Source organism: Nothoprocta perdicaria, unplaced genomic scaffold, assembly GCF_003342845.1.
Source record: "Nothoprocta perdicaria isolate Ctin4 unplaced genomic scaffold, notPer1 scaffold_189, whole genome shotgun sequence".
In the NCBI taxonomy this organism is placed as follows: Eukaryota; Metazoa; Chordata; class Aves; order Tinamiformes; family Tinamidae; genus Nothoprocta; species Nothoprocta perdicaria.
Genome location: NW_020455082.1, coordinates 306,928 through 333,571, shown reverse-complemented (window position 1 = coordinate 333,571; position 26,644 = coordinate 306,928). Strand labels below are relative to the sequence as shown.

Below are 26,644 nucleotides of genomic sequence, written 5' to 3'. Positions count from 1 at the left end.
AGTGGCTGAGGCACCCGTGTCCTCTTTCCACCTCTGTCAGGAGAGAGAAGGGGGTACAGATGGATGTGATCCCAGGAGCAGTGGGGGTCTGAGGTGCCAATGGGATCTCCATGGTGCCCACACCGTGGCCGGGCTCCCTTCCCCCTCTAGTACCGTCCTCCCTCCCCTTTGCCGGCATCTCTGCCGGCTACATCCGCCTCTCCCTGCTGGCAACCGGCTGTGTTTCCATGGGAACCGGCACGGCCGTACCCTGGCCCCCCATCACGCTGGGGGAGCCCCAACAGACCCCGACCCCCCTCGCTCCCTCCATCCTGGGGCTCCCCAGAGTGGCTTCCCCATGGCTCTGTGGGGCGCCGGAGCGTCCTGGAGGCGGGAGAGCCTGGGCAAGTGGTGATGGAAGCAAGGGGCTGTCCACCTGGGACTTGCGGTCCTTGGCTGGCAGGCACCGGGCAGCGAGCGGGTCCCTGTGGCCTGGATGTGCCCATAGCTGCTGGGCTCTCACCGTGGCCATCTTTGCTTCCCTGCAGACTTCAGCTATGGTGCAGACGACTACGACGCCGAGGGGAATGAGGAGCCCAAGGCCCTGCCGGAGGGCTCGGAAACCATGCCCTACATCGATGAGTCGCCCACCATGTCCCCCCAGCTCAGTGCCCGTGGCCAGGACAGCGGGGACGGTGTCTCTCCCACGCCCACCGACGGCCTCGGCACCGGGGTAGGTGGCTGGACACGGAGCGCTGTGCCGGGTGCGGTTGAAGCAGGATTGCCCAGCTTGGACATGTCTCTGGTGGTGGCGGTGATGATCATCCGGTGACCCAAATGGCCAGGTTGCCTTTCCACTCCCTGTTGCTCTTGGCCCTCCAGGCTTTGGGCTCCTCTTTGCAGCTTGGGAGGAGATGCACATTGTTTGGTTGCTGTCCTGGAGGATGCTGTGTTTGTGGGAAGAGAAGATGGGGAAAGCGGAAGCTCACAGACACACGGGTGTCATCCTTTGGGATAGGGGAAAGCCAGGAGAGCCCAGGGAGGTAGGGGAGCAGCGAGCCCGGCCTGCCTGGATCTACAGGCTGGGTCCTGCAGCCAGGCTCGCCAGGAGGTGTGAGGTCCCTGAGGAGGAGCCCGGCCTTGGGGACGAGGACAGTGGCTCTGCTGGGCTCTGCTGGGCTGCCAGCTCCATCTAGCGGCGCTGGGGACACAGTCGCCAGCCGGACACCTCGTCAATCCCCTCCTCTTCTCTGGGAAACTTAGATTTAACTCTTGCTCTCCTTGGGGCTCTTAGTAGGGCATGTGAAGAACTGGCATTTTATATTATTTTTAAAGGCGAGATGTTTGGAAAGTTTTGCAGTGGAAAACCCAAAGGAGAAAATACATTTTTTTTTTTTTTTTGCATGCCTGTTTCCCAGGAGCCTGGAGGTGGCGATGCCGGCTGCAGGGAGCGCTCCATGCTGCTCTTCCCGGTGTGCTCCGGGAGGGCAGGCTCTGGCCAGGCTCCACGGCCGCCTCCTTCCCAGCTCCCTGGGCGCTGGCCCTGGCACTGAGCACCTTCCCAACATGCCTGCCAGGCCCTGGGAAGGGGAAGCGTTGGGCAGATGCTGCTGCCGGGCATGGCAGGGTGAGCTGCAGCTGGGTGGAGGTCTGTCATTTTTTCAGGGCGACTTTAGCCCTGACAGAGGCTGCATCGGAGGGTGAGAGGGTTTGTGTCATCGAAAGAGTTAAGCCCTAAACCCGGATGTGGAGACAGAGGAACCGAGAGGTGTGGCTTCCTCCCCAGGGTCCCCTGCCTTCCCCTGCCGGCCGCAGTCCTCTGGGCACCCAGCACTGGCGCCCGCAAAGGTGGCCTCCACCCTACAGCCCAGCAGCAAGCCAAGGGCTGCGCTGCCTCCACTGAGACAGGCCGTCCCGCTGCCTCCTGGGGCTGCCTGTGGAGCACTGGGCTCTGCGGAGCTGCTCCTAGCGGCTCAGTTGTCCCCTGAGACCTTGGCACCGGCCTTTGTTGGTGGATATTGTTGTTAGGCGGTGCCCTTCTCTGGGCAAATTTGTCCTGGTCTGTCTTCCCAGGACAAATGGGATGGTGGATGGGGAGATTCAAAGCTGTGCTCCTCAGGATTGCCTGAGTGCGGATGGAGAAGCTGTTCAGAGAGATGCAGGTGCTGGAATGGTGTCAAGTGGCCATCTCAGCTCAGCGCTGGCCCTGTGCTGTCTCGGAGCTAACAGGATTGGAAAGCATTAAAGCTCAGCGCCAGCTCTGCCTCCAATCTCTTTATCTGTAGCTGCTTGTCCTGGGGCTTAGCTGAGTGCCATCTGAATAGCCCCACATGGGGCTGACATTCATCTCTCTGCGCCTCCGACCTCAGGGTGGGCATGAGGCTGATGATGATCCCCCTGTCCGGCTGGCACAGGGAGCCTGGCTCAGCCCCTCGCTGCTCTCCGGTGAGGTGGGACTCGTGTCTCTGCCTTTCCGTGCTGAAAGGTGACGTGTCTCAGCTCAGGATCAGAGAGGGTTTCTAGCAGGGCATCCTGTGAGCTACTCGAGTGGCTGTAACTGAGGCTGCTGTTTGCTGAGCGCAAACGCAGAGCTTATTTCCCTCACTCCCATATTTCCCTCCCACCTGGAAAATATGATTGCCCTGGCGCAGGCCACGGTCATCCTTGGATGCTGTAGGGCTTGGCATAGGACATAGGCTTTGCATTTGGCCTTCTTCCCCACATCCCCACGCCTGCCCTGGATCTGTGTGCTGAGGGCAGGGGCTGGTGCGAGGTGGCTTTGCCTGGCCCTGGGCTGCCGTGCCCAGAGTCCTGCTGTCCTGTGCCATGTCTGTGCCAAGATGGAGCTTCATCATGGAAACGTGTTGCAGCACGGGCTCTGGAAAGGCCCTTGGTCTGTGTTCCTGCCCGTGCTTCCAGTGCCAGGAATTGGTTGGGGGTTCTGAGAGGAGCAAGGAGAAGCAATAGGCTTATGGAGGCAGAGCGTCCACAGCCTCCGGTTCCCCTTTTCTGCAGGGGAGAGGGGGGAACTGCTGAAATGGGTAGTAATGGGTAGTCTTGAAGTAATGGATTCCTGTCCCTGCACCAGCCCCAGCCTTGTCTGGCCCTGTTTGCGGGGCCTAGGAGATGTCTGCACCAGGACTTGTTTCCTGACTCCCTTGTTAGCTGCCGGGACGGGTCCCCCTGGGCCAGGGGGACTCCAGGAGCCTTTTCCCAGGGACATGAGGTCCAGGTCCCCTTTATGGGAGCTGCTCCACTCTGCTGCCCACTAAGTCCTGTGGCCTCCCTGCCTGTGGGGACAGCGGGGGCCCATGGGTGCCAGCCGCCAGGATGGGCATTAGCGGGGGGACACGGTGCTAGGGCGCACGGTGGCTTCCTGTGGCCTCCCAAGGCCAGGACGCCAGCCAGGACGCCCTTGGCATGGGTGGGCGCTGCAGTGCCCACACTGAGCACATAGCCGGGCGCTGCTTTCCGTGCCGAGGTCCCTGGAGGGAGCTGGATGCTGCAGGACGCCCCTTGCCCGGGGGCCAGGCCGGGCAGCCGCTGCTCGCCGTGCTGAGGGGCCACGCACGTGGCCGCCCGCCGCTCCCAGCCCGGCGCCGGGGAGCGCGGGCAGGCACCCCGGCGCTGACCACGCGCTGCCGGAGCCGCCCCACCTCCCGCGCCAAGACTTGCATTTCCTGTACGAGCGCAGGGCGGAGCGGCGGGGCCGGCTGCGGAGCCGCGGGCACCGCCAGCCCCTCCAGCGCTCGCGGTCCCCCGCGCCGCCGCGGAGGTAACGGGAGCGCCGCGCTGCCCTCCGCGGCCCCGCGGCCCCACGCAGGCCCGTGGGCGGCCGCCCGGGGAGCGCTGCCGTGTCCCGCCGGGGCCAACGGCCTGAGCTGGGCAGGCGGGAGCACCGGCGGGGCCATAATGGCTCCTTTCATCGCGGCGCCGTGGCCGGCGCCCAGGGCTGAGTCAGGCCAGGCTGGCTCCGCGGCGTAGGCCCTCCCGCCGGCAGCCTCGCCGTGTCCCCTCTGCCCCCCTGCCGCTCGCAGGCCATGGAGGAGGAAGAGGAGGCCATAGGGTACCTGGATAAAGTCCTAGAGGATGAAGATGACTCTGAGCCGGGAACCCCCACGAGCCCCGGCCCTCCGTTCTTGGCCAGCGAGAAGGTGGGCACAGATTCCCCTTGGGGAGCGGCGCCTCGCGCCAGGCCGAGGGCGGGATGAACAAGGGGCGTTTTGCCAGTGCTGGCAGCATCCAGGTCTGGGGCTCTTCGCTTGCGTCCCCGCAGTGGCAGTGGCGGGCACGGAGCTTTGTTGCCACCCGGGCTGCTGTGGGGCTGAGCGCGGGGTTGGCTACGAGGTGTCGCAGGGCTGGAGCAGGGTACATGGGGCAGCGAGGGGAGCGGGTGCTCAGGGCTCCCAGCCATGCAGAGCCCGTGCCGGATGCTCCAGGAAAGGCTGGACCACTCCGTGCAACTGATTCACCTCACGGCCATGGGCAACCCCCTGAGCGCAGCCCCAGGGCGCTGGTGTCCCCGCTGCGCCCTGTCCTGGGCTCCCCAGTAAACCTTGGCGTCCGGGCAGTACCTGCTGCCAGCCCCAGCCCTGCGCCCTCCTGTCACCTCCCCAGCTGGGCAGGGGGCTGCAGCTGCAGCCGCTCCATCCTTGGGCTCTCCTGAGGCCACCCCTGCTCCTCTCCCATCCATGTTGGGGGGTCTGGCTGGGGTCACCCCCAGGCTGGCGTCACCCCCTGGGGTGCCACGGGCCCTGGGAACGAGCAGGGCCCTTATCTCCCAGGCTGCCCCGCAGGGCCCGGCCTCAGGGGAAGCAGGAAGAGCCCGTGACTAAGCGGTGGCAAAGAGCCCGTGAGCGCCGAGCGCGCCCGCCCGGCAGCGGCGGCAGCTCTGCAGGGTGCAGACCCCAGGCTCGAGGCGGGTGGGCGCTTCCCGGCCCCGTGAGCGCCCACGTCGCCTGCCTGGCCCGTGGGCCACGCGTCCTGCCTGGCGCGGCCGTGCGGTGTCCGGCCACCCCGCGTGGACATCGTGGGGGGCTTCCCTCCGCCGGTGGGAAGCAGAGGAGTGTGTGGGCAGCCCCGTCCCACGCTGGCTCCCTCGGCAGCATTTGCCCTGTGCCAGCCAGCCCCTTGCCAGCTGCGTGGGGCTGCACTGCCCCCATGCATCCCACACAGTGCATTTTCCGCAGCAGCTAGGAACTGAGCTGGGAGTTTTGGTTCTCCCTCTGGAACTACTGGCAGCCACTGAATTAAGGAAAAGGGTCCTGATGCTGCCGGGCTGCGGCTCTGCTTGGCCCTGGTCGGTGGCACAGCCCTGCTCCGGAAGGTGTTCCGTAGGGAAGGGGCACGGGGCGCTGGGACACGCCGGCGTGCCGGGAGCTGGGAGGTGTCCGGCAGCCGCGTGGGCGCTGCCTCGCCGGCGGTGGGTGCAGGCCTCGGGGAAGCCCTGGCCGGGCGGTGCTGGCTCACGTGGCCACCGCGCATTACTTCACCGGGACTCTGCCCTGGGAGAGTCCTGCTGTGGCCTGCGCCATCCTGGAGCGCTGCCAGCGGTGCTGGGCTCCAGGCCAGCCAGGAGCCAGGCCGGGAGCGCCGCCAGCCCGGCCTGGGATGTGCCAGCTGGCTCCGGTCTGGCTGTGCCGCCCGTTGGGCACTACCCGGCCTCGCTGGCCCTTGCTGCAGCGTTAGCCCTACCCAGGACGTGTTTCCATGTGGGTATCTGCAGCGACGGGCCTGACGGGATGCGGGGATCCCTTCCGTGCCGGCTGCTGACTCCTCTGGGCTCCTTGCTGTGTTGCGCAGGGCGAGCGGGATGCTGGCAAAGGCCTGGAGATGAGGAAGCTGGTGCTCTCCGGTTTCCTGGCCAGCGAGGAGATCTACATCAACCAGCTGGAGGCCCTGCTGTTGGTAAGCACCCAAGCAGCCAGGGCACTGCTCCCTACGGAGGTCCCCCCGAAGGGATGGGGAGGTGGTCCATGCTTCCCAACGAGCCTTCCCTGAGCTCCCTCGGAGGGAACAGAGCAGCAGCAGTCGCGCTGGAGCCAGCTCTGCCCAGGCCTGGGCATCCCCCTCGCCTTCGCCCTCGCTCGCGTGGCTGGGGGCAGGTATTTATAGCCCTGCTTCCTCTTGTGGACTCGCTGGCCGTCGTGGCAAAGTCGCAGTTGCTCAACGAGGGGGCTGCCGCCGACAGGGAAGTTTGCGAGGAAGCACGGGCCGAGCGCGGCCCTGGCAGGGAGGCGGCTCCTCGCCCCGTCCTCGGCCTTCCCTGCCCGCACAGGGGCAGAGGTGCCTCTCTGAGCCCCTAACCCGGACAGCCTTCGTCCAGGCGCAGCTTTAGCTGTTTGGGGACTAGTTTTAGCTGTTTGGGGCCAACCCTTACTGGTTGCTCCTTCAGCAGTGGGGCTTGGTGGTGCCGTGGGTGCCGCCCTGGGCAGTGATGGGATCCTTGCTGTTGCATTGGAAATGTCCTTAAGGTCATTTACCATCCAAGCCCGGGCCTCAAATACTCTCCCTTCTCCTCGTTGGCAGCCTATGAAGCCACTCAAGGCCACGGCCACCACGTCGCAGCCTGTCCTCACCCTCCAGCAGATTGAGACAATTTTCTACAAGATCCAGGACATCTATGAGATCCACAAGGAGTTCTACGACAGCCTGTCCCCAAAGGTGCAGCAGTGGGACAGCAACATCACCATGGGCCACCTTTTCCAGAAACTGGTATGCACCTTGCTAGGGCTTGCTTTGCTGAAGAGGAGGAGGAGGAGGGCTGGAGCACTGGGCTCTGATACAGGACGTTCAGAGGGGTCTCAGGGCATCGCCTGGTGCCTGCCCTGCCACGTGCTCACTTGCAGCTTGGGCTGGGGAGCTTGTTGCACCCCTGCTCCGTGCAGCCCCAGGTCTGCTTTGCTTGTGTCCAGAATACACTGCTTGCTGCCCAGTGCCTGCCTCCCTGGGAGCTCTAATGTGGCCTCCAGACCATCATCATGCTCAGCCCAGGATGGAAAGCTGGGGTGCAGCCTCGGAGCCCCTCTGTGTGCCAGGGATGCCTCATAGCAGTGGTGCGCTCAGCTGTTCATTCGCCGTGCCAGGCCCTGCCCACACCAGCTGCCTTCTTCTTCTCCTGCTTTGACCGCAGGGAGCCCTCAGGGCAAAGCCGGGTGGCGTTTGGGCTCCAAGCTCAGGCCTGGCTTTGCCCTGCGGCTGGCACGAGCTCGGGGCATGCCAGGTAGGTGCGCAGCTGCGATACCCTCCAGGGAGAGGCAGGGAACTCGCTTCCTTTGGCGCGTGGGCCGAGGCTGGCGCTGCAGTGGTGGCTCCCCCAGGCCACTCCGGGCTCTGCAGCCGCTTCTCGCTCGTGCCCAGGAGCGGAGATTGGACTGTGCGCCCTGCCGAGGCCTCGCAGGGGACGTGGCGGGGAGAGGGCAGCCTCACGGGCCCTGGGAGGCAGCTCTGGCTTCAGCCGCTGCCGTCTCTTAGCTTAGCTTAGCTTGCTGCTAAGCTTAGCTGTCTCTTAGCTTAGCTAAGCTTGGTGCCCGCTTAGCTCTGGGCATCGGTGGCACAGCGATGGCTGAGGGCTTGGGACTTGGGGTGAGCCCCGTCGTCCTGCTGAGGCCAGGGGCTCCCTGCATGGAGTCAAGACAGGCAGACCTCGGTTCTGGCCCTGGCTGCTTGTGATCCCTGGGGGCCGTGGGCATCCCCATGCTGTCCTGCAGGCAGGGACATATCCCTTCTGCTGCTACCCAGCCCGTGCCAGTGCTGCAGGCTTTACCATCCGCTGGGTGCCCTTCCCTACAGGCCAGCCAGCTCGGGGTGTACAAGGCCTTTGTGGATAACTACAAAATCGCGCTGGAGACAGCAGAGAAATGCAGCCAGAGCAACTACCAGTTCCAGAAGATCTCGGAGGTGAGCTCGCCAGGCCCTGCACCCTGCGGGACAGAGAACATTGTCCCCGTGGCCGAGTCCTTCCCAGATGCCCTATTAAGGTGCTGTCCCTGTCCTTGGGTTGGTCAGTAGTTGTCCCAGGGACAAGGCCATCCTTGCAGAGTTGGAGGTTAGTGGCTGCTGGGCAGGGAGCTGGCACAAATCAAGCTTTGGTTCCCCTGTGCCAGCAATTTGGGGCAATGCTGTGCAGGAGGTGGCAGTGGGAGGTGGCAGAGCCCAGCCCTGACCTTGGCAGGGAGCAGCCACCCTTTGTACCCAGTGCTGTGGGGTTGGGTGCAGGTTTGGGAGACGGGCTGGGGAGGGGGTGCAGCCGGCGCGGCGCTTTGGGCCGGTCCCTGCTGCCATCACTGAGACAAGCAGTGAGCTTCTCCTTAGCGGGCTGCACCCCCATGCCTTGCCCCCGTCCCCTGGGAAATAGGGGCCTCCAGGGCTGCAACCCACCCCCTGCTTCCTGCAGCCCCTCTGGAGCAGGAGGTCGGAGTGCGGAGCTCAGCGGGAGCAGCGGCGGGATGCTCCGGCTGGGGGGGTCCCTGTGACCTTGAGCCCCGTCCTTGCCCGGCCCCTAGCCCCTGCTCTCACGGGCCATTTCCTCCGTAGGAGCTGAAGGTGAAAGGCCCCAAGGACTCCAAGGAGAGCCACACGTCCGTCACCATGGAGGGTACGGCACGCGCCGGGCGGGCGCCGCGGGGAGGGGGGCGCAGCCTTTTGTCTCCGCGGGACCGGAGCGCAGGAATCGCCGCGCGGCGGGCGGGAGGGCGGCCCTTTGTGCAGCCACGCGCGGCGGCAGCGGGGACAGCGCGGAGCCGAGCGGGGGGACACCTCGTTAGGATGCGGGGGGCGTGCGGCAGCCCCCCAGCGCCTGCCCACCCTGTTGCCGCCGCGCGCGGGCTGCGCCGGGAGCCGCGCGGAGGGGCTGCTGCCGCAGCCGGGCTGAGCTGCCGAGGGGAGGCAGCGATGGCTGCGCCGAGCTGGGGCTGCCATGGAAATCCTCGTCGTCGTCCGGCTCTGCTGTAACTGCACCTACGGTGAGGTGCGGCGGCTGCGCAGGGATGGGGACGCGTTTCGGGTGGCTCGGCCCCCTCCCACGGGGCAAGGGGATGGCCACGGGCCCCAGGCGCGCTGTCCTTGCCGGGGCTGGCGGCCTCATCGCGCGCTGCAGCCTTAACTTGGGAGTTTCTTTGTTCCCGGCTCCCTGGAATCGCCTTGGGCGCCGGCACATGTGGCCATGCGCTTGCCGTCCCCATGGGGCGGTGGGACGGGGATGGTGGGGAGGACCTGCTCTGTCTATGCTCCACGGCGGGGATGGTGCTGGGCAGGGTCCCCATGTGCTGGCTGGAGGCCATGAGCCTCTTGGGTCCATTGCCCCCTTCTCCCCAGTGCTAGAGAGGGAGGCCCAGACCTCCCTAATGAGCCTCCCCGCTCGCCTCGCGCTGCTCTGGATCCCTGTCCCAACCGGCAGCGCCCTGGGCTGTTCAGTGCTTTGCTGTAGCCTCCGTGGTGACAGCGGGAGGCTCCGTCCTCCCTGTGGGTCTGGGGTGGGAGGGACATGGGATGCCAGGGTTGCCTTCCTCGCTGGGTGCCACCGCCCTGGCTCGCCCCTGCTCTGCCCTGGCTCCCTGCCTGGGAAACTGCCCCTGCTCTGGGAGCTGGGAAGGGAAACGAGATAGGACCCCGCTCCGTGACTCATAGCGGGGTGCGCAGAGAGGCCGCGCGTTTCCCTCTTCTGCTCCCACCCGGAGCCTCTCCTCGCTTGGGCCCTCCGCTTTGGGGAAGTGGTCTGAATCGAGGGGAAAATCCAGAGGCATCTGTCGGGGTATAAATAGCCCAGGAGATGTGCAAGAGCCCTGCTCTGTGGGCTTACCCTCCTGAGGAGGGGGAGCAGATGATGGGGGTCCAGCACCCAAAGAGCCCCCAGTGCCTGTTCCCGCTGGGAGGGTTGTGGCAGGATTTTCCTTGCAGGGGATTTGTGTCCCTCGCCCTAGGGAGTCAATGCTGGGAGCGTGGGAATCTGCCCAGGCTCCAGCTGCGGGTGGCACCGAGTGGCTCTCGCGCTCGGCAGCGGCGTCATGGCATCGTGGCCAGGCACGGGGTGCCTGGCGTGCGGGGGGAACGAGGGGAAGACGTTCGCCCGGAGCCGGGAGCCAGCGGAGCCGCCCGGCAGGGCCTGCGCCAGCTGCTCCCCGCTCCAGAGCTGCCTTCTGCGGAGGGGGCTGCCGCTGGGATGTCCTATGGCTGGCATGGAATAGCACAGAGTGATGTTGATGGTGGTGATGATGATGATGATGATGATGATGGAGGCCCTCTGGCTTTGCAGTCTATCAGGAAGGGAACCTGCTCGGTGCATTCGCTCAGCACCCACGTTACGGGCGTGCGTCAAGGTGTTGTCACCAGCACTGGGCCATGGAGCCAGGCCTTGCTGCTTGCTCCATGTCCTGCCTGGCTGCTGTTGATCCCGGCACAGTGGGGCTGAGGCCGGCAGGGATGATCCCAGCCTTTGCCGGGTGCTGTGCTGGCTCCCGGGGCAGGGACAGGAGGGCAGAGGTGCTGGTGCCATCAGGCCGGTGGCCGCTGACACCTGTGTTTCCCCACAGCACTTCTGTACAAACCCATTGACCGCGTGACGCGGAGCACCCTCGTCCTGCACGTGAGTGTGACGCCGGCCTGGAGGTGGAGGGGGGACACTGAGATGTTGAGGGGCAATGTGGCCGACGGAGGCTGTGTTCCCTTGGGTGTGGGGGCTGCCGTGGCCTTGCCTGGCACGGAGCAGGCTCATGGTGGCTGTGCCGTCCCTTTGCCAGGCTGTGCCGGGGTCCGTAGCTCCTGGCAGATGGTCACCTGGCAGCTTCTTCATCGGGAGCTGCCTGTGGCCTGGGGACCGGTGCCTGGGGTCCTCTGGGAGCAGCTGGGATGGAGGAGCTGCAGGAGGGCAGCCCCCTGGGGCCGCTCACCCTGCTCTCCTCCTCCAGGACCTGCTCAAGCACACTCCCACCGACCACCCCGACTACCCGCTGCTCCAGGATGCCCTCCGCATCTCCCAGAACTTCCTCTCCAGCATCAATGAGGACATTGATCCACGGAGGACAGCGGTCACCACCCCCAAGGGGGAGGTGAGGCAGGCGGGGAGGGCAGCGCTGGTGTTAGGGTGACGGCTGAACTCTCTGCAGGCGCCTGGTTTGTGTCTTTGCTCTGAGCCACCGCACGGTACTTAGCCAGCAGATGGGGAGAGGTCCTCTTGACATAGCCCTGGGGTGTAGGGATGGGGCTGTACCTGGTCCTTGCTGCTTGCTGACACCCTACTGAAAGCAAGGGGCCATTGTGGCATGTAGAGGCATGGACCTTCAACTGCTGCTGTTGACCAAGCTGCAGAGTGACATGGAGTTGTCCCTTCCTCTGTGGTTTGTTGGCCTTTGCTCTCTGCCTGCTCTCATGCCGGCCCTGCCTCCCTGCAGACCCGGCAGCTGATCAAGGACGGGTTCTTGGTGGAGTTGTCGGAGGGCTCGCGGAAGCTGCGACACGTCTTCCTCTTCACCGACGTCTTGCTCTGTGCCAAGCTGAAGAAGACAGCAGTGGGGTAAGGAGGGCATGGAGCTTGGGCACATGAACTGCATGCCCTGGCCTCCAGCAGGACAGGGGGTGTCTCTGGGACATGGGGCAGGCAGGAGGATGGGGCAGGGGCTGGGAGGCATCTCTCAGCCCCTGCCTCTCGGCTGCAGGAAGCACCAGCAGTACGACTGCAAGTGGTACGTGCCCCTGGCCGACCTGGTGTTCCCGTCACCGGAGGAGTCGGAGCACTGCCCGCAGGTCCACGTCATCCCCGATCACGAGCTGGAGGACATGAAGATGAAAATCTCGGCCATCAAGAGCGAGGTGCAGAAGGAGGTGAGAGGAGGGTGTGGGGAGCCAGTGAGGACATGGGGACTTCTAATGGGGGCTGTGTGGGGCTGGAGTGGGCCATGCACTGGGATGGCCATGGGGCTGGACTATCTGCCCTAGTAAGGGGTCACAGATGGGCAGCTGATGCCCCCATCCTGGGCATGGGACACATCATGGGTGATGGCACATGGGGAGTCTCAGCCTTGTGTCCCTGGCCAACCCAGACCCTCTGTCCTCCCCCTGCCTGCAGAAAGCCAACAAGGGGCAGAGCCGGGCCATCGAGCGCCTCAAGAAGAAGATGTTTGAGAACGAGTTCTGGCTGCTGCTGAACTCTCCCGCCATTCCGTTCCGCATCCACAACCGCAACGGCAAGGTGAGCGGGGCAGCTTGGAGGCAGCGAGTGGGGTGACAGGGCCGTGTTGCACTGCGCTGGCCGGGGACAGCCAAGCCTTGTCCCTCTCAGCTGCTGTTTCGAGCCCTCCCAGCAGGGCTCAAGTGTGTGGAGCAGCGGCTGCACCCTAGACCTTCCATCCCAACCACCCGCCGGTGCTGGGATTTCTGCCACTCTGGGGCCCCGCACACAGCCCTGTCTGTTCACTGCTTTCTGCATCGCCCTCTCTCTTCCAGAGCTACCTGTTCCTGTTATCATCCGACTATGAGAGGTCTGAGTGGAGGGAGGCCATTCAGAAACTGCAGAAAAAGGGTAAGTCAGGGCTGCTAAGCCCCCCTGAGGGTTCCTGACCCCCATGGGAGCTGCAACAGCTCCCAGGTCCCTTGGGCCGCAGATGGCCCCACAGGATTGCAGCCTGCTGCAGTCTGACCCCCGGGGACAGCGCCGGCTGCGTCCTGCTCAGGCTCCCTGCCTGCCCTCCCGCAGACATCCAGGCCTTCGTCCTGAGCTCCGTGGAGCTGCAGGTGCTCACGGGATCCTGCTTCAAGCTGCGCACTGTCCACAACATCCCAGTCACCAGTAATAAGGACGGTGAGTGTTCGCTGGGCTGGAGGTCCCTCTTCCCCTGCGGGCGACTTGCCTCTTCCTCCTCGGGGAGCAGTGTCCCCACGCAGCGTGGCCTGGGGCTGGCCAAGGCCACCGCTTGGAGCTGGGCCTCTGTGCAGGCTGTGCTGGGGACATGTACCCACCAGGTGGCACTGGTGAGGCAGAGGCAGTGTCCCAACATCACCACGGTCTCTGTTCCCCCCGGGTTTTGGGGTCCCTCCAGCATCTCCATAAGCTGGGCAAGACCAAGATGTCCCCAGAACAAGACGAGCCAGTCCTACTGCGAATGTCCCCTCAGGCTGTCCAGCAGCAAGGGACTTGACCATTCCTAGCGTTGTGGGGCAGCCCTCCACAGAGGTTGGAGGCACTGCGATGTCCCTGTCACTGCGATGTCCCTGTCACTGCGATGTCCCTGTCACTGCGATGTCCCCAACATCTGAGTGCTTTGTGCTGGGGCTTGCTATGGGAAAGTCTGTCCAGGGAGATGTCCTGATGCTGGGGTGCTAGAGACTGAATCTGCAACCCTAATAATGTCCTTTTGCTCCCTGCGTTGCAGATGACGAGTCCCCTGGGCTCTATGGGTTCCTGCACGTCATTGTCCACTCTGCCAAGGGCTTCAAGCAATCTGCCAGTAAGTGGGGGTGGCCAGGCTGGCTCGGGGGGACCCTCGTGAGCTTGGCTCCCACTTGGGGCCCTGTTCTTTGCTCAGCAGCCCCATGGGAAAGGCTCAGGAGCCAATAGGGCCTGAGAGCTCAGTGCTGATGTCCCCTGTGCGAGTGCCAGGAGGTGTCACTCAGCTGTGTCTTCTTTCCCAGACCTTTACTGTACGTTGGAAGTGGACTCCTTTGGGTACTTCGTCAGCAAAGCCAAGACGAGGGTTTTTCGGGACACAACTGAGCCGCAGTGGAATGAGGTGAGAGGAGGCAGTGGGACGCAGGAGAGGGGCTGTGCTCCCCTCTCCTTACAGACGTGGTTTTGAAGCCTCCCTCCGTCTGCCCTACAGGAGTTCGAGATTGAGCTGGAGGGCTCCCAGTCCCTGCGGATCCTGTGCTATGAGAAATGCTACGACAAGACCAAACTCAACAAGGACAACAATGAAATCGTGGACAAGATCATGGGCAAGGGACAGATCCAGGTATGTGCAGGGGCGCTCCAGGCTCGTGCCGGGGATCAGAGAAGCCCAACAGGCTGCTGTGCCCTGGGAGCAGAGCGTGGGCTCTCAGATCGGGGTTAAGGCAAGTGAAGCAGATGGGCATCAGGAATCCGAGCGATGATCTGGGCTGTCATCCCAGCGGAAGGTGGGACAAAGCCAGGGAGGATCCTGAGGAGGCGGCAAAGCCGGTGGCTGCCCCCATCCTGCATCCGGCCCCAGCTCCCGGCGCAGCTCCTGCCTCGGGCCCAGTGCAAGCGCATCAGGGGAAGCGGGAACAGAGCCGGCTGGCGTGTGCCGGGCCGGGAGTGTTGCCTTCCTGCCGGCACAACCAGGCAGATGGAGGCTGCGGGGCGGAGGCCGGCGCCGCTGCCACGGTGCTGCCGGCCCCAGAGAGGGCCCTGGGCGCGTGGCCCTGCTCCCCGTGCCAGCGCAGCCGCCCCTCCCCGCCGGCCTCCGCTGTCCCCCTCTGCCACCATCTGCCTCGCCTGGGCCTCCATCCGCGCGGCTGTTATGGCAACGGGCGTTGCCAGGGCAACGGCTGAGCCTCCTCCGATTGGCGGTTGCTGGGCAGGGAGGATGGAGGCCTCGGCTGCCCTGAGATGCTCCCAGGTGAGCAGGGCCAGCAGGGCATGAGGAAGGGGACAGTGTGTCCCCCGAGCCCAGCACCTGCATCCCCACAGCCTTCCACCCTCTTTGGGCTGCAGAGCAGCCCAGGGCAACCGGAGAGGGTTTGGGACGGGGGTGTCCCATGTAGTGCCTTGTGGGGGACCTCCAGCCCGGCTGCCCCTCCTCTGTTGGGAACAGCGCTGCTCTGGGGACGTGTCCCTCCACCCCAGCCCACTTCAAAGGGCCCGGCCGGGCCGCCTGCTCGTGGGAAAATGCCTGAGGGCAGGTCCCTGGGGAGGAGGAAGGAGCATGAGCCAGCGCTGCTGGGCCCAAGGCGCGATGTGGGACATGGGTCTATGCGAGGTGTGAGATGGGGGTTCAGCCTTGCAAAGAGCCTATGCCCACGGGACGCTGTCCCTGGGCCCCTCCTGGGGACAGGGGTGGCACCAGGCCCAGCTGTGCAGGAGGGCTGGGATGGAGGGTGCTCGGCGCCCCCAGGGAGCCAGCGCAGCTGCGGCTCCGGGCGGGCTGTGTCAACAAGCGTGAGTCACGCTGGGGGCCGCGGGGCCGGCTCAGCCCCGCTCCGCGTCCACCGCGAAAACCGGGGGGAGAAGGGGAGGCCCTGGGGCTGCCGGCTCCAGAGGGGCCAAGCTACAGGGAGCAGTGTCCGTGGGGACACTGACACACGGACACACAGAGCATGGAGACACACGGAGCAGTGTCCATGGGGGCAGGATCTAGCTGTGCCACTGTCACCAGGGCTGGGCTGTGGGGCACGGCTACACTCCCTCCCGGGCTGTGGGTCCCGGGTGGGCGGCGCAGGGAGCCGGGATGGCAGCGGAGCCGCGTGGGCCGCACCGCCGGCTGTGCCGTGGGAGGGTGCGTCTGGGCGCGGGGCGGCTCCGGTGCCGCTCCTGCTCCCGCTCCACGTTAACCCTCATCCACATGCCGCTCCGGGCAGGAGCAATGGGGCTGGATGGAGCAGCCTCTCCACATCCCTGGCGTGGGGCTGGGAAGGATGCCAAGTGCCCCAGCTGGGGATGGGGCCGTGTGGGTCTCCGTCCCGCTCCTCGCAGCATCCCTGGGTGCAGCGGATGGGCAGAGGCCATGCTGGGGCCATGGGCTCCCCTTCCCTGCGGGGCTGGGGAAGCTGCAGCCGCTGTGGCACTCCCGGCGCTCCCGCCGGAGCAGGAAAGCAGTGCCTGGCGCCGCGGGGCGGCTCGGAGGCGCGCGGGGCCGCGGCGGGCGGCACCGTGAGAGTTAAGCGCGCGGGGGCCGCCGGCGGGGGGGCCGCCTTTGAGTCACTTCCTCGCAGGGGGAGGGAGGTTTGGGGCTACCGCGCAGCGCCAGCCCTGCTCACACCCTGCAGGATGAGCCGGGGCCGCCGCCGCGCCGGAGTCGTGCCGGTCCCAGGCACCACGCACGGCCCTGCCACCGCCGCCGCAGCGATGCCGGCGCGTGCCTAGGGCAGTGGGGGCCGTGCCCGGGCCCCCCCGTCCCTGCGGGGCATCCTTGCAGTCTCGCACGGCCGGAGCCCAAGCGGCGGCGATGACGGACGCGCTGGTGCAGCCGGACGGCAGCCCCGGCGCGGGGGGCGAGCAGCTGGAGCGTGGCTGCGAGGAGCGCGCCGAGGAGCCCGAGGGCAGGCGCCCCGCCAACACGGGCGCCCGCCTCTGGGGCAGGGTGCGCAGCAAGCTGCTCCGGCAGAAGGTGCCTCGCGGGGAGCGGGCGGGTGGCCGCGGGGTCGGCTTTGGCTGGCAGCACTCTTGGGGCTTTCCTTGCAGGGGAGGAGTGGGATGGGGTCTCTGTGTCCGGCGGTGTCCCTTGCTGTGGGGCCGAGGCTGCTCGCAGGAGTTGTTAGTGCTAGTGTTTGCGGTCCCTGTCCCTCTCTGGGCTCTTCTCCCTGTGCGTTGGGCTCCCAGGGAGCCGGAGCACCCAGCGCTGCAGGCCGGGGCTCGCTGGGTGCTGCGTGCTCTGCAAACAGCCCCGGTCCCCGCGGGCTCCCGGCTGGGGCCGGGCTCACAGCCCTGCTGCTGCTGCTGCGCTCACAGGTGCCCTTCATCTGCGGAGGAGAGCGCTCAGGGCGGGCAGCAGGCTGATAAAGGTGGGAAAGGGGCCATCCCAAAGCTCCTGGGATCATTAGGGAATGCAGGAGCCCCCGGCAGAGCCCCCTCCGCAGGCAGGAGCCGCGTGTCCCCCGGGGCCGAGGTCTGCTCGGTAACAGCGCTGGCGGGGCTGGCTGTGACGCAGCCGCATTAACCTCCTTTCCGTGCCGCTGCAGAGGGATTAAGGGGCGCGAGGGGCCCGTTCGCAGCCGCGGCGCTGGGTCAAACCCCGCGGGGCTCGGGCTTCCCCCCGCGCCGCCGCGGCTGGAGCTGTGGCCTCTCCAGCTGGGAAGCGGCCCCGCTTGCTTCCCTGGGCGTGCTGCCCCCACAGAGCCGCTCAGCAGCCGCCCGCTCCCTGGGGACGGAGGCACCGGAGCCGCATGGTGGGAGCTCCGTATGGGGCTGGCGTGGACGGGGGCACGGCGCCGCGCTGGGATGCCCAGGGTGCCCCAGGGCCCACGGGTGCTGCGCCCGTGGGCCGGGGCGGGAGCCGCGGCGCAGGGGGTGCCCGGTGCAGGGGGTGCCCCGGCTCGGTCACCGCGGGGTCTCCTCGTGCCGGTGTCGCCCAGGGCCCCGCGCTGGGGCAGCTCATGGCATGAGGAGGGGACGGGCCCAGCCCAACGGCCCCAGCTGGCCGCGGCCCCGGGGAGCCGCCCAAGGGAGTTGTCCAGGGCCCAGCCTGAAGCTGATGGCTCTGCCGGTCTCGGCGCGGCCTGGGGGCGCTTTGAGGACAAAATCCAAGGATGTGGCTTCATTTCCCAGTCCAGCGTGCATGGGATGAGCAGCCCACACAGGCGGCCGTGGGATTTCCCAGCCATCGGATGGCCCTTGGAGGCAGGAGGCTCTGCAGGGCCGCTGGGATGCTCCTTTCCCTCCGGGATGCTGCTCTCTGGCCACGCTGTAACCTGGCTCCCAGCACCAAGAGGTCCTACAAGCCAACACCTGGGACGAGGTGGCAGCAGAGGATGACGAGGATGAGGGCAGACATCTGTGGGTCACAGTCACCGCTTCCCCGCACGAGTGCCGCACAGCAAAACCATCCTGGCGCCAGCGGGAGTTGGGGGGCAACTGGTCACTGCCCTGGCGCTGGTGGCTGGTTGAAGCCGACTCAGCCTGGGGGACCCCCAAACACCTTGTGTTGGGCAGAGCTGCCCCCCGAGGCCGGATGCATGTCCCGAGCACCCGGGCGGCTGTTCTGGCCCCGGCAGGGATGTGCCGGAATGTAGGGGCAGGTCAAGGCGCCTCCTCACACACTGGGCCTCCCGTTCCCCCTGGGCCTCCCCAGCTGAGGCTGGTGGGGTAGCAGTGACATTGAAGGTCGTGGCAGGCGCCGTGGGGAGCAGGCCGGGGCCGTGCCCACCTGGCTGCGGTTGTCATGTGGGGAGCGGCGGCGGGACGCGCTGGGCTCACACGGCCGCCAACCTGGCTCTTGCTGCAGCTCTGTGCAGAGCCCTGCTAAACCCTTCCAGATGCGCCAGTGCCACCAGCGGGCTGCACGGGACAAGCCTTCCTCCTCGCCTCCTCCTCCTCCTCTCCCCCTCCGCAGCGCTCGGCGGGCGCCCGCGAGGGCTCCACGTCAGGAGACATTCCCGGGCCGCGCTGCAAACCGCAGCCGGCTCACGTGGCCCCGGCGCCCGGCCCGGCCGGCAGCCTGCAGCTCCGGGGACGCTGCCGGTCTCGGCGCGCGCAGAGTGGCTCCGGTCTCGGCGCGCGCGGAGCGGCTCCGGCCTCGTTTCCGGCAGCCGGGCCCTGCTCCGCAGCTCCAGAGCAGCTCCGCAGCTGCCACGGGAGCTCGGGTGGTTTCTGTGCGTCCGGGAAGTGTCCTGAGCCGGCAGCTGCTGGAGGAAACCCCTGTGTCCTTGAGCAGTGACCGCCGGGAGCCTCGGCCGGTGGCTGCACACGCGCCCCGGGAGCCTCCGCCTGCCCCGTCCCCTTCCCGGCGGGGACATTAGTGCCGTTCTGGGCCCGGCTGCCCGCGCACCGCCTGCATTGTGGATCGATGGTGAGCGGTCAATGCCACCAGCTGGGGAGCAAAGCCCTGCAAGGCGGATGGACGGGGACTGGCGCGGCAGCTGCCGGGCTGCCCTGTGCCCTTGGGCAGGAGCAGAGAGCCCGTCCCCGTGGGAGGGAGAGCCGGGCTGGGCAGGCGCCTGCAGCTGGAGCTCATCACCCTGGCCGCTCTGTGGGCTGTTGTTGTTGCTCCGGGTCGTGCCCCATGTCACGGGGGGCCAGGACAGCTCTGTGCACCCTCCGGCCATGCGCTGGGCATGGGGACACCCACCCCAGCCGTGTGCAGCCACCGTGGCTTGTGCCAAGGCCTTGGGAATGCCAAAACCTTGGCTGGGCCAGGCCGGGCCCGCGGGGAGCGCAGCAGAGTCCCCTGCTCGCCCCAAAGCCAGAAATAGCCGAGCTCGTCATTCCCAGGGGTTATAAATAGCCTTGGCTATCGGAAGATGTTGTTTTTCTGCATGGAAAACGCTGCCCTAGTTCTATTTTATCAATCTGCCTCCAGAAATAGTCGTGATTCCTGGAAGTTTCTTGCTGCTCGGGTCTGTTGGGGGTTCGGCGGGGGCTTCGTGCTGCCCTGTGGGGCAGGTAGTGAGGAAGGTGCCCGTCCCAACGGGTCCCCCATCTGCCTCGCGGGACTGTGTGCTGAGCAGGGGCTGCAGTGGCCCTGAGGAGGCCCTGGGCACGTGGGACCTCACGCCCTCTCTTTCCCTGCAGCTGGACCCGCAGGCCGTGCAGACCAAGAACTGGCACATGGATGTGATCGAGATGAACGGGGTAAGCGGGGCTGAGGGCTCCTCCTGGGGACGGTGTGGACGGGCCGCGCTCATGGCCCTGCCCACCCGCATCTCCCGCAGATCAAGGTGGAATTCTCCATGAAGTTCACGAGCCGGGACATGAGCCTGAAGAGGACCCCGTCCAAAAAGCAGACCGGTGTCTTCGGAGTGAAGATCAGCGTGGTGACAAAGTAGGTTCCCGCTGCTCCGAGCCGCGGGGCCCGGGGCTGATGGCTCCCACTCCGCGCTCACCGTGTGTTTCACCCCTCCGCTGCCCGGGCCAGGCGCGAGCGCTCCAAGGTGCCCTACATCGTGCGCCAGTGCATCGAGGAGGTGGAGAAGAGGGGCATCGAGGAGGTCGGCATCTACAGGATCTCTGGTGTCGCCACTGACATCCAGGCTCTCAAGGCGGTCTTTGATGCGAGTGAGTGGCCTGCTGGGGCTCTCCCCGTCCTGCCGCGTTGCTCCGGGAGGGCTTGGCTGAGCTTGGGGTTGAAGCAGAGCTTCAGAAAGCACCTGGGTAGGAGGCTGCATTGGCCAAGCCCCATGGAGAGAGCCCTGCTGGCTCCTCTGCAGCCACCTCCTGGGACAGCCGGCCCTGTGAGCTGGCACCGTACGTGCACAAAAGGATCAGATGTGCCCAGAAAGGGCCCTAGGGAGCAGGAGGTGGGGGAAGGAGCTGGATGGCCAGGCCATGGCTACTGGAATTGCTGCCCCGCAGCAAGGGGAATTCACCCACTGGGCCCGTGCACTGGCCTCCTACCAGCACGAGGGCGGCCACCCCCGCGAGGGATCCCAGCAGCCCTGCTCTGCCCTGACCTATTTTCGGCAGTGTTTGTGTGTTGCTCTCTCTGATCCCTGTCCATGCCTGGCCGGCTCCGGGGGAGACACTGAGTCAGGGAAACGTTGCAGATGGATTTGCAAATTGTTCCGCGTGCCGCTGCCTGGGCGGGCCGGAGCTGCCCGCCGGTTCCCAGGCCCAGCTAAGCCAGGAGCTGCGTTAACACTCGCATTGCTCCCCACGTCCCTCCTCCTAGGGCTCAGCAAATCCAAGGGCTCTCGGTGCCACCCTGAGCGGGTGACACGCCTGGGCCCTGCGGTGCTGTCCCTGCTCCCCCAGCCTCCTGGGAGCAGCTGGGGTGAGGCAGGTGTCTGTGAGCAGAGCAAGGGTGTCACACGTGGGTGCTCTCCGGGCAGATAACAAGGACATCCTCGTGATGCTGAGCGACATGGACATCAACGCCATCGCCGGCACGCTCAAGCTGTACTTCCGCGAGCTGCCCGAGCCGCTGCTCACCGACAGGCTCTACCCCGCCTTCATGGAGGGCATCGGTGAGTGTTTGCGCTGGGGAAGCACCGGGTGCCCAAGCACAGCTCTGTTCGCCAGTGGCAGCCTTGCCAGTGCTGTGCTGGAGGCTGGGCACCCCTCGGGCACCCGGGGACCTCTCCTGGCAGTGGATTTAGTGTGAGACCTGCTATTCGAATACCCCCTGCCCCGTGACACCCAGCCGCTCGCGTGCGCCTCTTGAGTGTCCCAAGTCGCAGGGTTTTGGCACCCTGTCCTGAGCTGCGTCTCCTTGTCGCCAGCCCTCTCGGATCCTGCTGCCAAGGAGAACTGCATGATGCACCTTCTCCGCTCGCTGCCTGACCCCAATCTCATCACCTTCCTCTTCCTGCTGGAGCACTTGAAAAGGTAACAGCTGGGCCCATGGAGCAGAGCAAGTGCTGGCCGGCACAGGCGGGATACGTGAGGGACAGGCCTGTCCCCCTGCCAGGGGGCTGGGGACAAGCTGCTGTGTCCCATTTTCTGAGCACAGAGCCTGTGCTCCCTGCAGCGTGGTCTGCTCCCTAAGAGGAGGCAGCTGCTCGTTGGGGCAGGCTGCAGCCAGGCCCTTTTCCTCGCCCCGCTGCTCCGGGAGCTGCAGGGCAGGGATGGGGCTGTGGGACAGCCAGGGTGAGTGCAGGGCGCTGCCAGGCCTGGGATGTGTTTGGGGGCTGCAGTGCGACCCTGGAGAGGCTGCTCAGGGGCACTTTGGTGCTGGCTGTGCCCAGCCCCGGGTGTGCACCCAGCCCCGTCGCCCTGCGCTCTGGTGCATCCATGGCCTCGCGGGCTGCAGTTTGCTCAGGCTTGGACACCGTGAGCCCCCTGGGGTTCATGTTCTCCCTGGGCTTCCCGCGGCTTTCCGGGATCCTGGAGGGCCCCGGGGCAGTTGTGCACAGCCCAGCCTCGCAGAGCAGCCCCGGGGCCATTGCCAGTGGTGGCGGTGGGGACCCCATGGCCGCTCAAGCGGGGCTGCTCTGCGGGCAGCACACGTCCCTTGGCGAGACGTGGCCGCCCCAGCCCAGCCGGGCAGCTGCTCAGGGGGCTCTCCCCAGGGACCCCCGGCCTCACTGCAGGAGTTGTTGGTTTGGGGCTGTGCAATGCCACCCTTAACAGGAGAACCAAGTGTCACATCCCTTCCCACTGCTCCAGGGCCCTGCAAAACAAGTAGCAGTAAATCCTGCAACTTGCCTGTGATGTATGGCCAGCCCTGAGGGTGCTGCAGCCCCACGGGGATGGCCCTGCGCTGCCCAGAGCTGCTGGCACTGGGGCTCTATTGGGCTCTCTCCCAGTTGTGCTCCCGTTTCTGCTTCATCTTGGCTGAGCCAGGCTCTGTGTGGAGCTGGGACAGCCCATCCGAGGCTGGGGAAGGGCAGCTCTGGGATGCCCTGCCCTGCAGAGGACACAGGGCTGTTACAGGGCCACGCTCCTGCAGGCAGGACCTGGCCGGAGCACTCGCCCTGTTTTCGGCAGCAGCCCTGGCCGCTCGTGTTACTTGCATCGTGAAACGTTTTGCTCTGGTTTGGCTAAAACCAAAGAGGAAAAAGTGCTCGCTGCTGGGGGCGGGGGAGGAAAATCCGCTCGTTTTCCAGCCTGAGAGCCGGGCACAGCCAGTTCCCACATGTGCTGCGCTGGCCGCGCCGCGGAGCAGCGTGTGCCGGGGGAGCACAGCTGTCTCCTAACATGGCCATGTTGCGGCCCTGGTTCCCTCGGCGTGGGCTGGCTGCGCTCCAGTGGGGTGGGAGGCCTTGGGTGCCTTTGGGGGAGCGGGTGCAGAGCTCCCCGTGCCCCGTGGGGGCTCGGGAGGGGCAGGGGCTCCACGGCACGTGGGGCCTGGTCGCTGCCACATCACAGCTGGGCTCGCAGCCAAGCCTGGCGGCTGCAGCGGCGGCCGGGTGGGAGGCAGAGCTGCTGCCCTGCACCTGGGTTTGCCGTGGGGTTGGGAAGGGTGAGGGGCTGTGACCGGGAGCTGGAAACCAGGAGGAGGGAGCTTGGAGCTGGTCCCCCCTCCTTGGCTTAGGGTCTGATGCTCACTCTGCTTCCCTTCTCCACAGGGTAGCTGAAAAGGAGCCCATCAACAAAATGTCACTCCACAACTTGGCCACGGTCTTTGGGCCGACATTGCTGAGACCTTCGGAGGGAGAGAGCAAAGGACACCTCACGCTGGCCTCTGACATCTGGTCGCACGACGTGATGGCCCAGGTGGGGCTGCGTGGGGTGCTGGCCATGCCGGGCTGCTGCCCTGGCCGCTCGCTGCTGCTTGCACGTGGTCCCGGGGCAAGGAGGGAAGTGACCTGGGCAAAGCCTGCGCAGGCCCAGGGAGCTGCAAGGAGAGCCTGGTGCCTGCCGCAGGCTGGGCTGACACTGAGCTCCCCACAGGGTGCTGCAGGAAAAAATGGGGTGCAGAGACAAAGCGGCACCTGGCAGCTCTGGCCCTTTCCAAACCGCCTCCGTTTGCCTCCCGCAGGTCCAGGTCCTCCTCTACTACCTGCAGCATCCTCCCATCTCCTTCACTGAGCTCAAGCGCAACACACTTTACTTCTCCACGGACGTGTAGCCTGCAGCGGGGAGGCACCAGCTGCCAACACTCCCAGCCTCCCTGGGCCGGGGGACACGCAAGGGTCCACAGCCCCCCAGGGAGAGCTGCCCGCACCCCGCGCGGTGCCGCCTGCAGCTCTGCTACAATCACGTACCAGTGGCCCGGCCTCAGCCCAGGCGCCGAGCCCCGCTGTAAAGTAGTCGTGTCTTATGTCCCTTCTTGTGTTCAGGAATTGTTTCTATGTATATTTGTTCAACGGAAGAGGTAGTGGCTGACAAGGGCTGTGGACACAGGCTTGCCCCTCGGGTCATTTTCTCCTGGACTCCTTTCTGCCCTCTGGCTCCTGCCCAGTGTCCTCACGTCTCCAAGACTGCAGCATCCCACGAGTGCCTGTTTCTCTGCCCAGCCCACCTGCATGTGCAGCACCAGCTCGCTTCGGAGGCCGGCAGCTCAAGGGCTTCCCGGTGACAGTGACGATCGGCTCCCTTTTGTGGCTTGCTGCCTGCGCAACCGTTGGACCCCGCGCCTGGAGCCCGCTCTGCCCTGAGCGCGGAGCAGGGCGCCGCATCCTCCTCGCCACGTCTCCTCGGCTGCTTGCAGGCCAGTTCCTCTCTAGCGGTCGCGTGCGCTTTGCCTGTGTGTGTAGCATGGTGGTTACCTCCCCTCACCGTCCCTCGTGTCCCCGGCTGCGCTCTGGGGTGAGCTGCAGTGCCAAGGCTGGAGCGAGAGGTGCTGTGTGGGGCCTGAGCCACGGCCAACGGGGCCACGTCTGCTCCCTCTAGCCACGGGCTGACCCTGTGTTCTGGCCTATGGCCATCGGGGCATGAAGGTCAAAAAATTCTCCAATGAGCCCTAGTGAGGAAGGCAGCGGGGTTTAGGCCTTGTTCTTGCCAAGCAGGAGGATCTGTCCCTGCCCTTCCCAGGTGTCCCTATCTCTGCCTTAGCTATGTGGTTTGCCTCTCTCCAGCCGAGCTCTGCTAGGACCGACTCCTGGCCACGACCTGCTGCAGCCTCTTGCCACAAGCCTGCAGAGTGGCCTGACGTGGCTGCCGGGAAGGGAGCGTTTCCTTGCCCTCCTTGGCCCTTCCTTGCTGCCCGTAGCCGCAGGCAAACAGAAACACCTGGCTTTGCCACGCTGTTAGCTGGGCTGCTGGAGGCTGGAGCTCTTTGTGTTGGACCTGGCCAGCAACCCAGCCTGAGCACCCGCTCAGGAGGCCCATGGGGAGCGAAAGCCTCTGGAGGCTCCGCTCAGCTGGGCCCTCGGTCCTGGGGGCAGCTTTGGTCCTTGTGCTGTTCCTCCTGCTGGCTCCGGTGTGCCCAGCGGGGTCAGCTCCGTTTGAGCCTCCAGTGCCAGCTGTGGCCCCAGAGGCTGGAGCTGCCAACCGCGTCCCCAGGCAGGCAGCTGGTGGGTGCTGCTCGCCAGGCCCCGCTGCAGCCGCCTGCCCGCCCGGCTCCCGCTCTGTCCCCTCTGCCGCGCTCTCAGGTAGGTGCTGGGACCTGTTGGGACACAAATCCTTTCGCTCTGTGAGCCGAGTTCTTGTGGGAAAAGCCCCTTCCGCCCTCGCGTTGGCCCTGCGCTCTCCTGTGCCAAATGGAGATGGACCAGAAGTGACGGAGCGTTTCCGTGCGCGCAGCGGCGCTGCCTTTACCCATCTGCTAACAGACTGTTCCAGGCAGAGCCCACCCCCGTTCCAGTGATGCCCCAGGGATGTCCCAAGCCCCCTGTCCGGGAAAGGGGGCACCTGCCAGCCCCGCACCAGCAACGCAACCAAAGGAGGGGAGGCCTTTCGGTCCCCCTCTCAAGGGCTCACACTCCAGACCCTGCTCCTCTGAACTACCAGCCAAACAGAAGGGGAACAGCACTGCAGAAGATCCCCGGGCATCTTTCTTGGCCCCGGACCTGGTAAGGAGGCTGCTTTTTAGATCTGACTGTACAAGGGATCCCTGTGTGTGTCTGACCTGTTACACGTATCCAAGTCTCTGTCCATGATAGTGTCACTCAGACACTCTACAGCCAATTCCCCCCGCGTGCCAGCGGCTGGAGGTCTGGTCTGCACAGCCCTGGCACAACAGGCTGCGGCTGTCCCTGTGACTGCCTTGGGTTTGTCCCTATGGAAAGGAAAGGAAAGGAGGGGGGGATGGATTTTTGCAGCTACAGGTAGAATAGAACTGTTAATTAATATTTGACTTTTAAAAGTTGTTAAGGATATATTTTTGTTTGTGTTCTGTTTCAATTTCTGTAGATTATAAACTTTAAATGGCTGTAAACCATGTGAGGAAGAAAAAAAAATGTTAATAAAAATGCAAAACCCCAACATTTGCACAAAAGAGCCCTGTGGTGTTGCTGTCTGCCCTATCCGATCACTGTGGCATTGAGCTTCTCCCCCAACACAGAAATCTTGCTGTGTTGTGTTTTGAGCCAGTGATACAAGCACAGGCATTATGCCAGGAAATCTTTTAAGACAGACCTTATGGTTTGGGCTACATCCTTGCATTTCAGTACATTCTGGAGGAAAAAACCTGGACTGTCTGGAGCCAGCCTGTTTAATTAGCCCAGAATTACTCAAGCTTCACATTCAGCTGACTCGCACAGCTTCTGGCCTGAGGATACTGGTCAGGGGCAACAAAGGAGCTGGCGAGTTGGGAACCTCCTCACGTGGTGCTGCCTGTGTGGCGTGGGGATGTCGGGCTCCGTGCTCGCCACCCGGGCAGCCCGGTGCTCTTCCAGGTAAGCACGCGCTGTCGCTGTTCTGGGATGTCACACCATGGATGTGCACAACGGGAAGCTGTGGTGGGGGGAAGACCCTTTAGGGAGGACATAAAACCTGAAATCCCAGTGCTTCTATAACACAGGGAGGGGTGTCTGCCCTTGTGGAGTGGCTTAAGGAAGGTTAAAACCCTTCTAAAATATTCAGTTTAGAAGTTATCCTCTGAGACCTGGCAAGAGGGCTTTGAGCATTTGGTAATAAGAGCAAGATAAGCGCAAATCAAAGAGGGAGCAGTTTCCTGTGCTCAGACGGGTGCTTTGACTTCAGGACCAATGTTTCTACACAGCAGAAATTACTCTCTCCTTTCCCTGGGGTAACACTGGGGCACTCGGGGGTGCTGTAAGAACATCATGGGAAACGGTTTGTGTGCTAAGTGAATGCCTTGCTATCAACCAACGTTCTTATTCTCTGCTTTCTAGTCTAGCCATCAAGCTGTTGGAACTAATGGTGTGAGCCTGCAGCAGTTAAAGCAGTAGCAAGATTAAATGTTCTCCCACAGCGAGGTTAAACCAGGCTAGCCAAGTGGCTACAGAGAATTATATCTCTGCAACTGCCTCTTTTTTTCCCCTTAAATTATTTTGT

The 26,644-nt window shown here is 65.0% G+C and overlaps 1 protein-coding gene across 2 annotated transcripts; it reads left to right on the top strand.

Annotated features, from left to right (window-relative positions):
* Window positions 1-549: 549 nt before the first annotated feature.
* ABR (ABR, RhoGEF and GTPase activating protein) lies at window positions 550-25,442 on the top strand. 2 transcript variants are annotated; one of them, XM_026036983.1, is made up of 22 exons: window positions 550-712; window positions 5,782-5,886; window positions 6,508-6,693; window positions 7,771-7,878; window positions 8,515-8,575; window positions 10,509-10,561; window positions 10,884-11,024; window positions 11,367-11,488; window positions 11,631-11,796; window positions 12,041-12,163; window positions 12,418-12,493; window positions 12,668-12,772; window positions 13,344-13,418; window positions 13,603-13,700; window positions 13,791-13,922; window positions 19,376-19,435; window positions 19,516-19,625; window positions 19,719-19,858; window positions 20,632-20,766; window positions 21,022-21,127; window positions 22,810-22,957; window positions 23,223-25,442. In XM_026036983.1, exons 1-22 carry the CDS (start codon window positions 605-607, stop codon window positions 23,310-23,312), a joined length of 2,448 nt encoding a protein of 815 aa, XP_025892768.1. In that variant the 5' UTR covers window positions 550-604; the 3' UTR covers window positions 23,313-25,442. The 2 variants fall into 2 exon arrangements, with proteins under 2 accessions (XP_025892768.1, XP_025892767.1); XM_026036982.1 differs by lacking the exon at window positions 550-712 and adding an exon at window positions 4,020-4,133.
* Window positions 25,443-26,644: the final 1,202 nt, after the last annotated feature.

Excerpts from the sequence above, each read along its gene's own strand:
- ABR (XM_026036982.1), top strand. The coding sequence starts at position 4,020 with ATGGAGGAGGAAGAGGAGGCCATAGGGTACCTGGATAAAGTCCTAGAG. Across the intron at positions 7,879-8,514 it reads AGTTCCAGAAGATCTCGGAG|GAGCTGAAGGTGAAAGGCCC; the intron begins GTGAGCTCGCCA and ends TTTCCTCCGTAG. Across the intron at positions 12,494-12,667 it reads TCAGAAACTGCAGAAAAAGG|ACATCCAGGCCTTCGTCCTG; the intron begins GTAAGTCAGGGC and ends GCCCTCCCGCAG.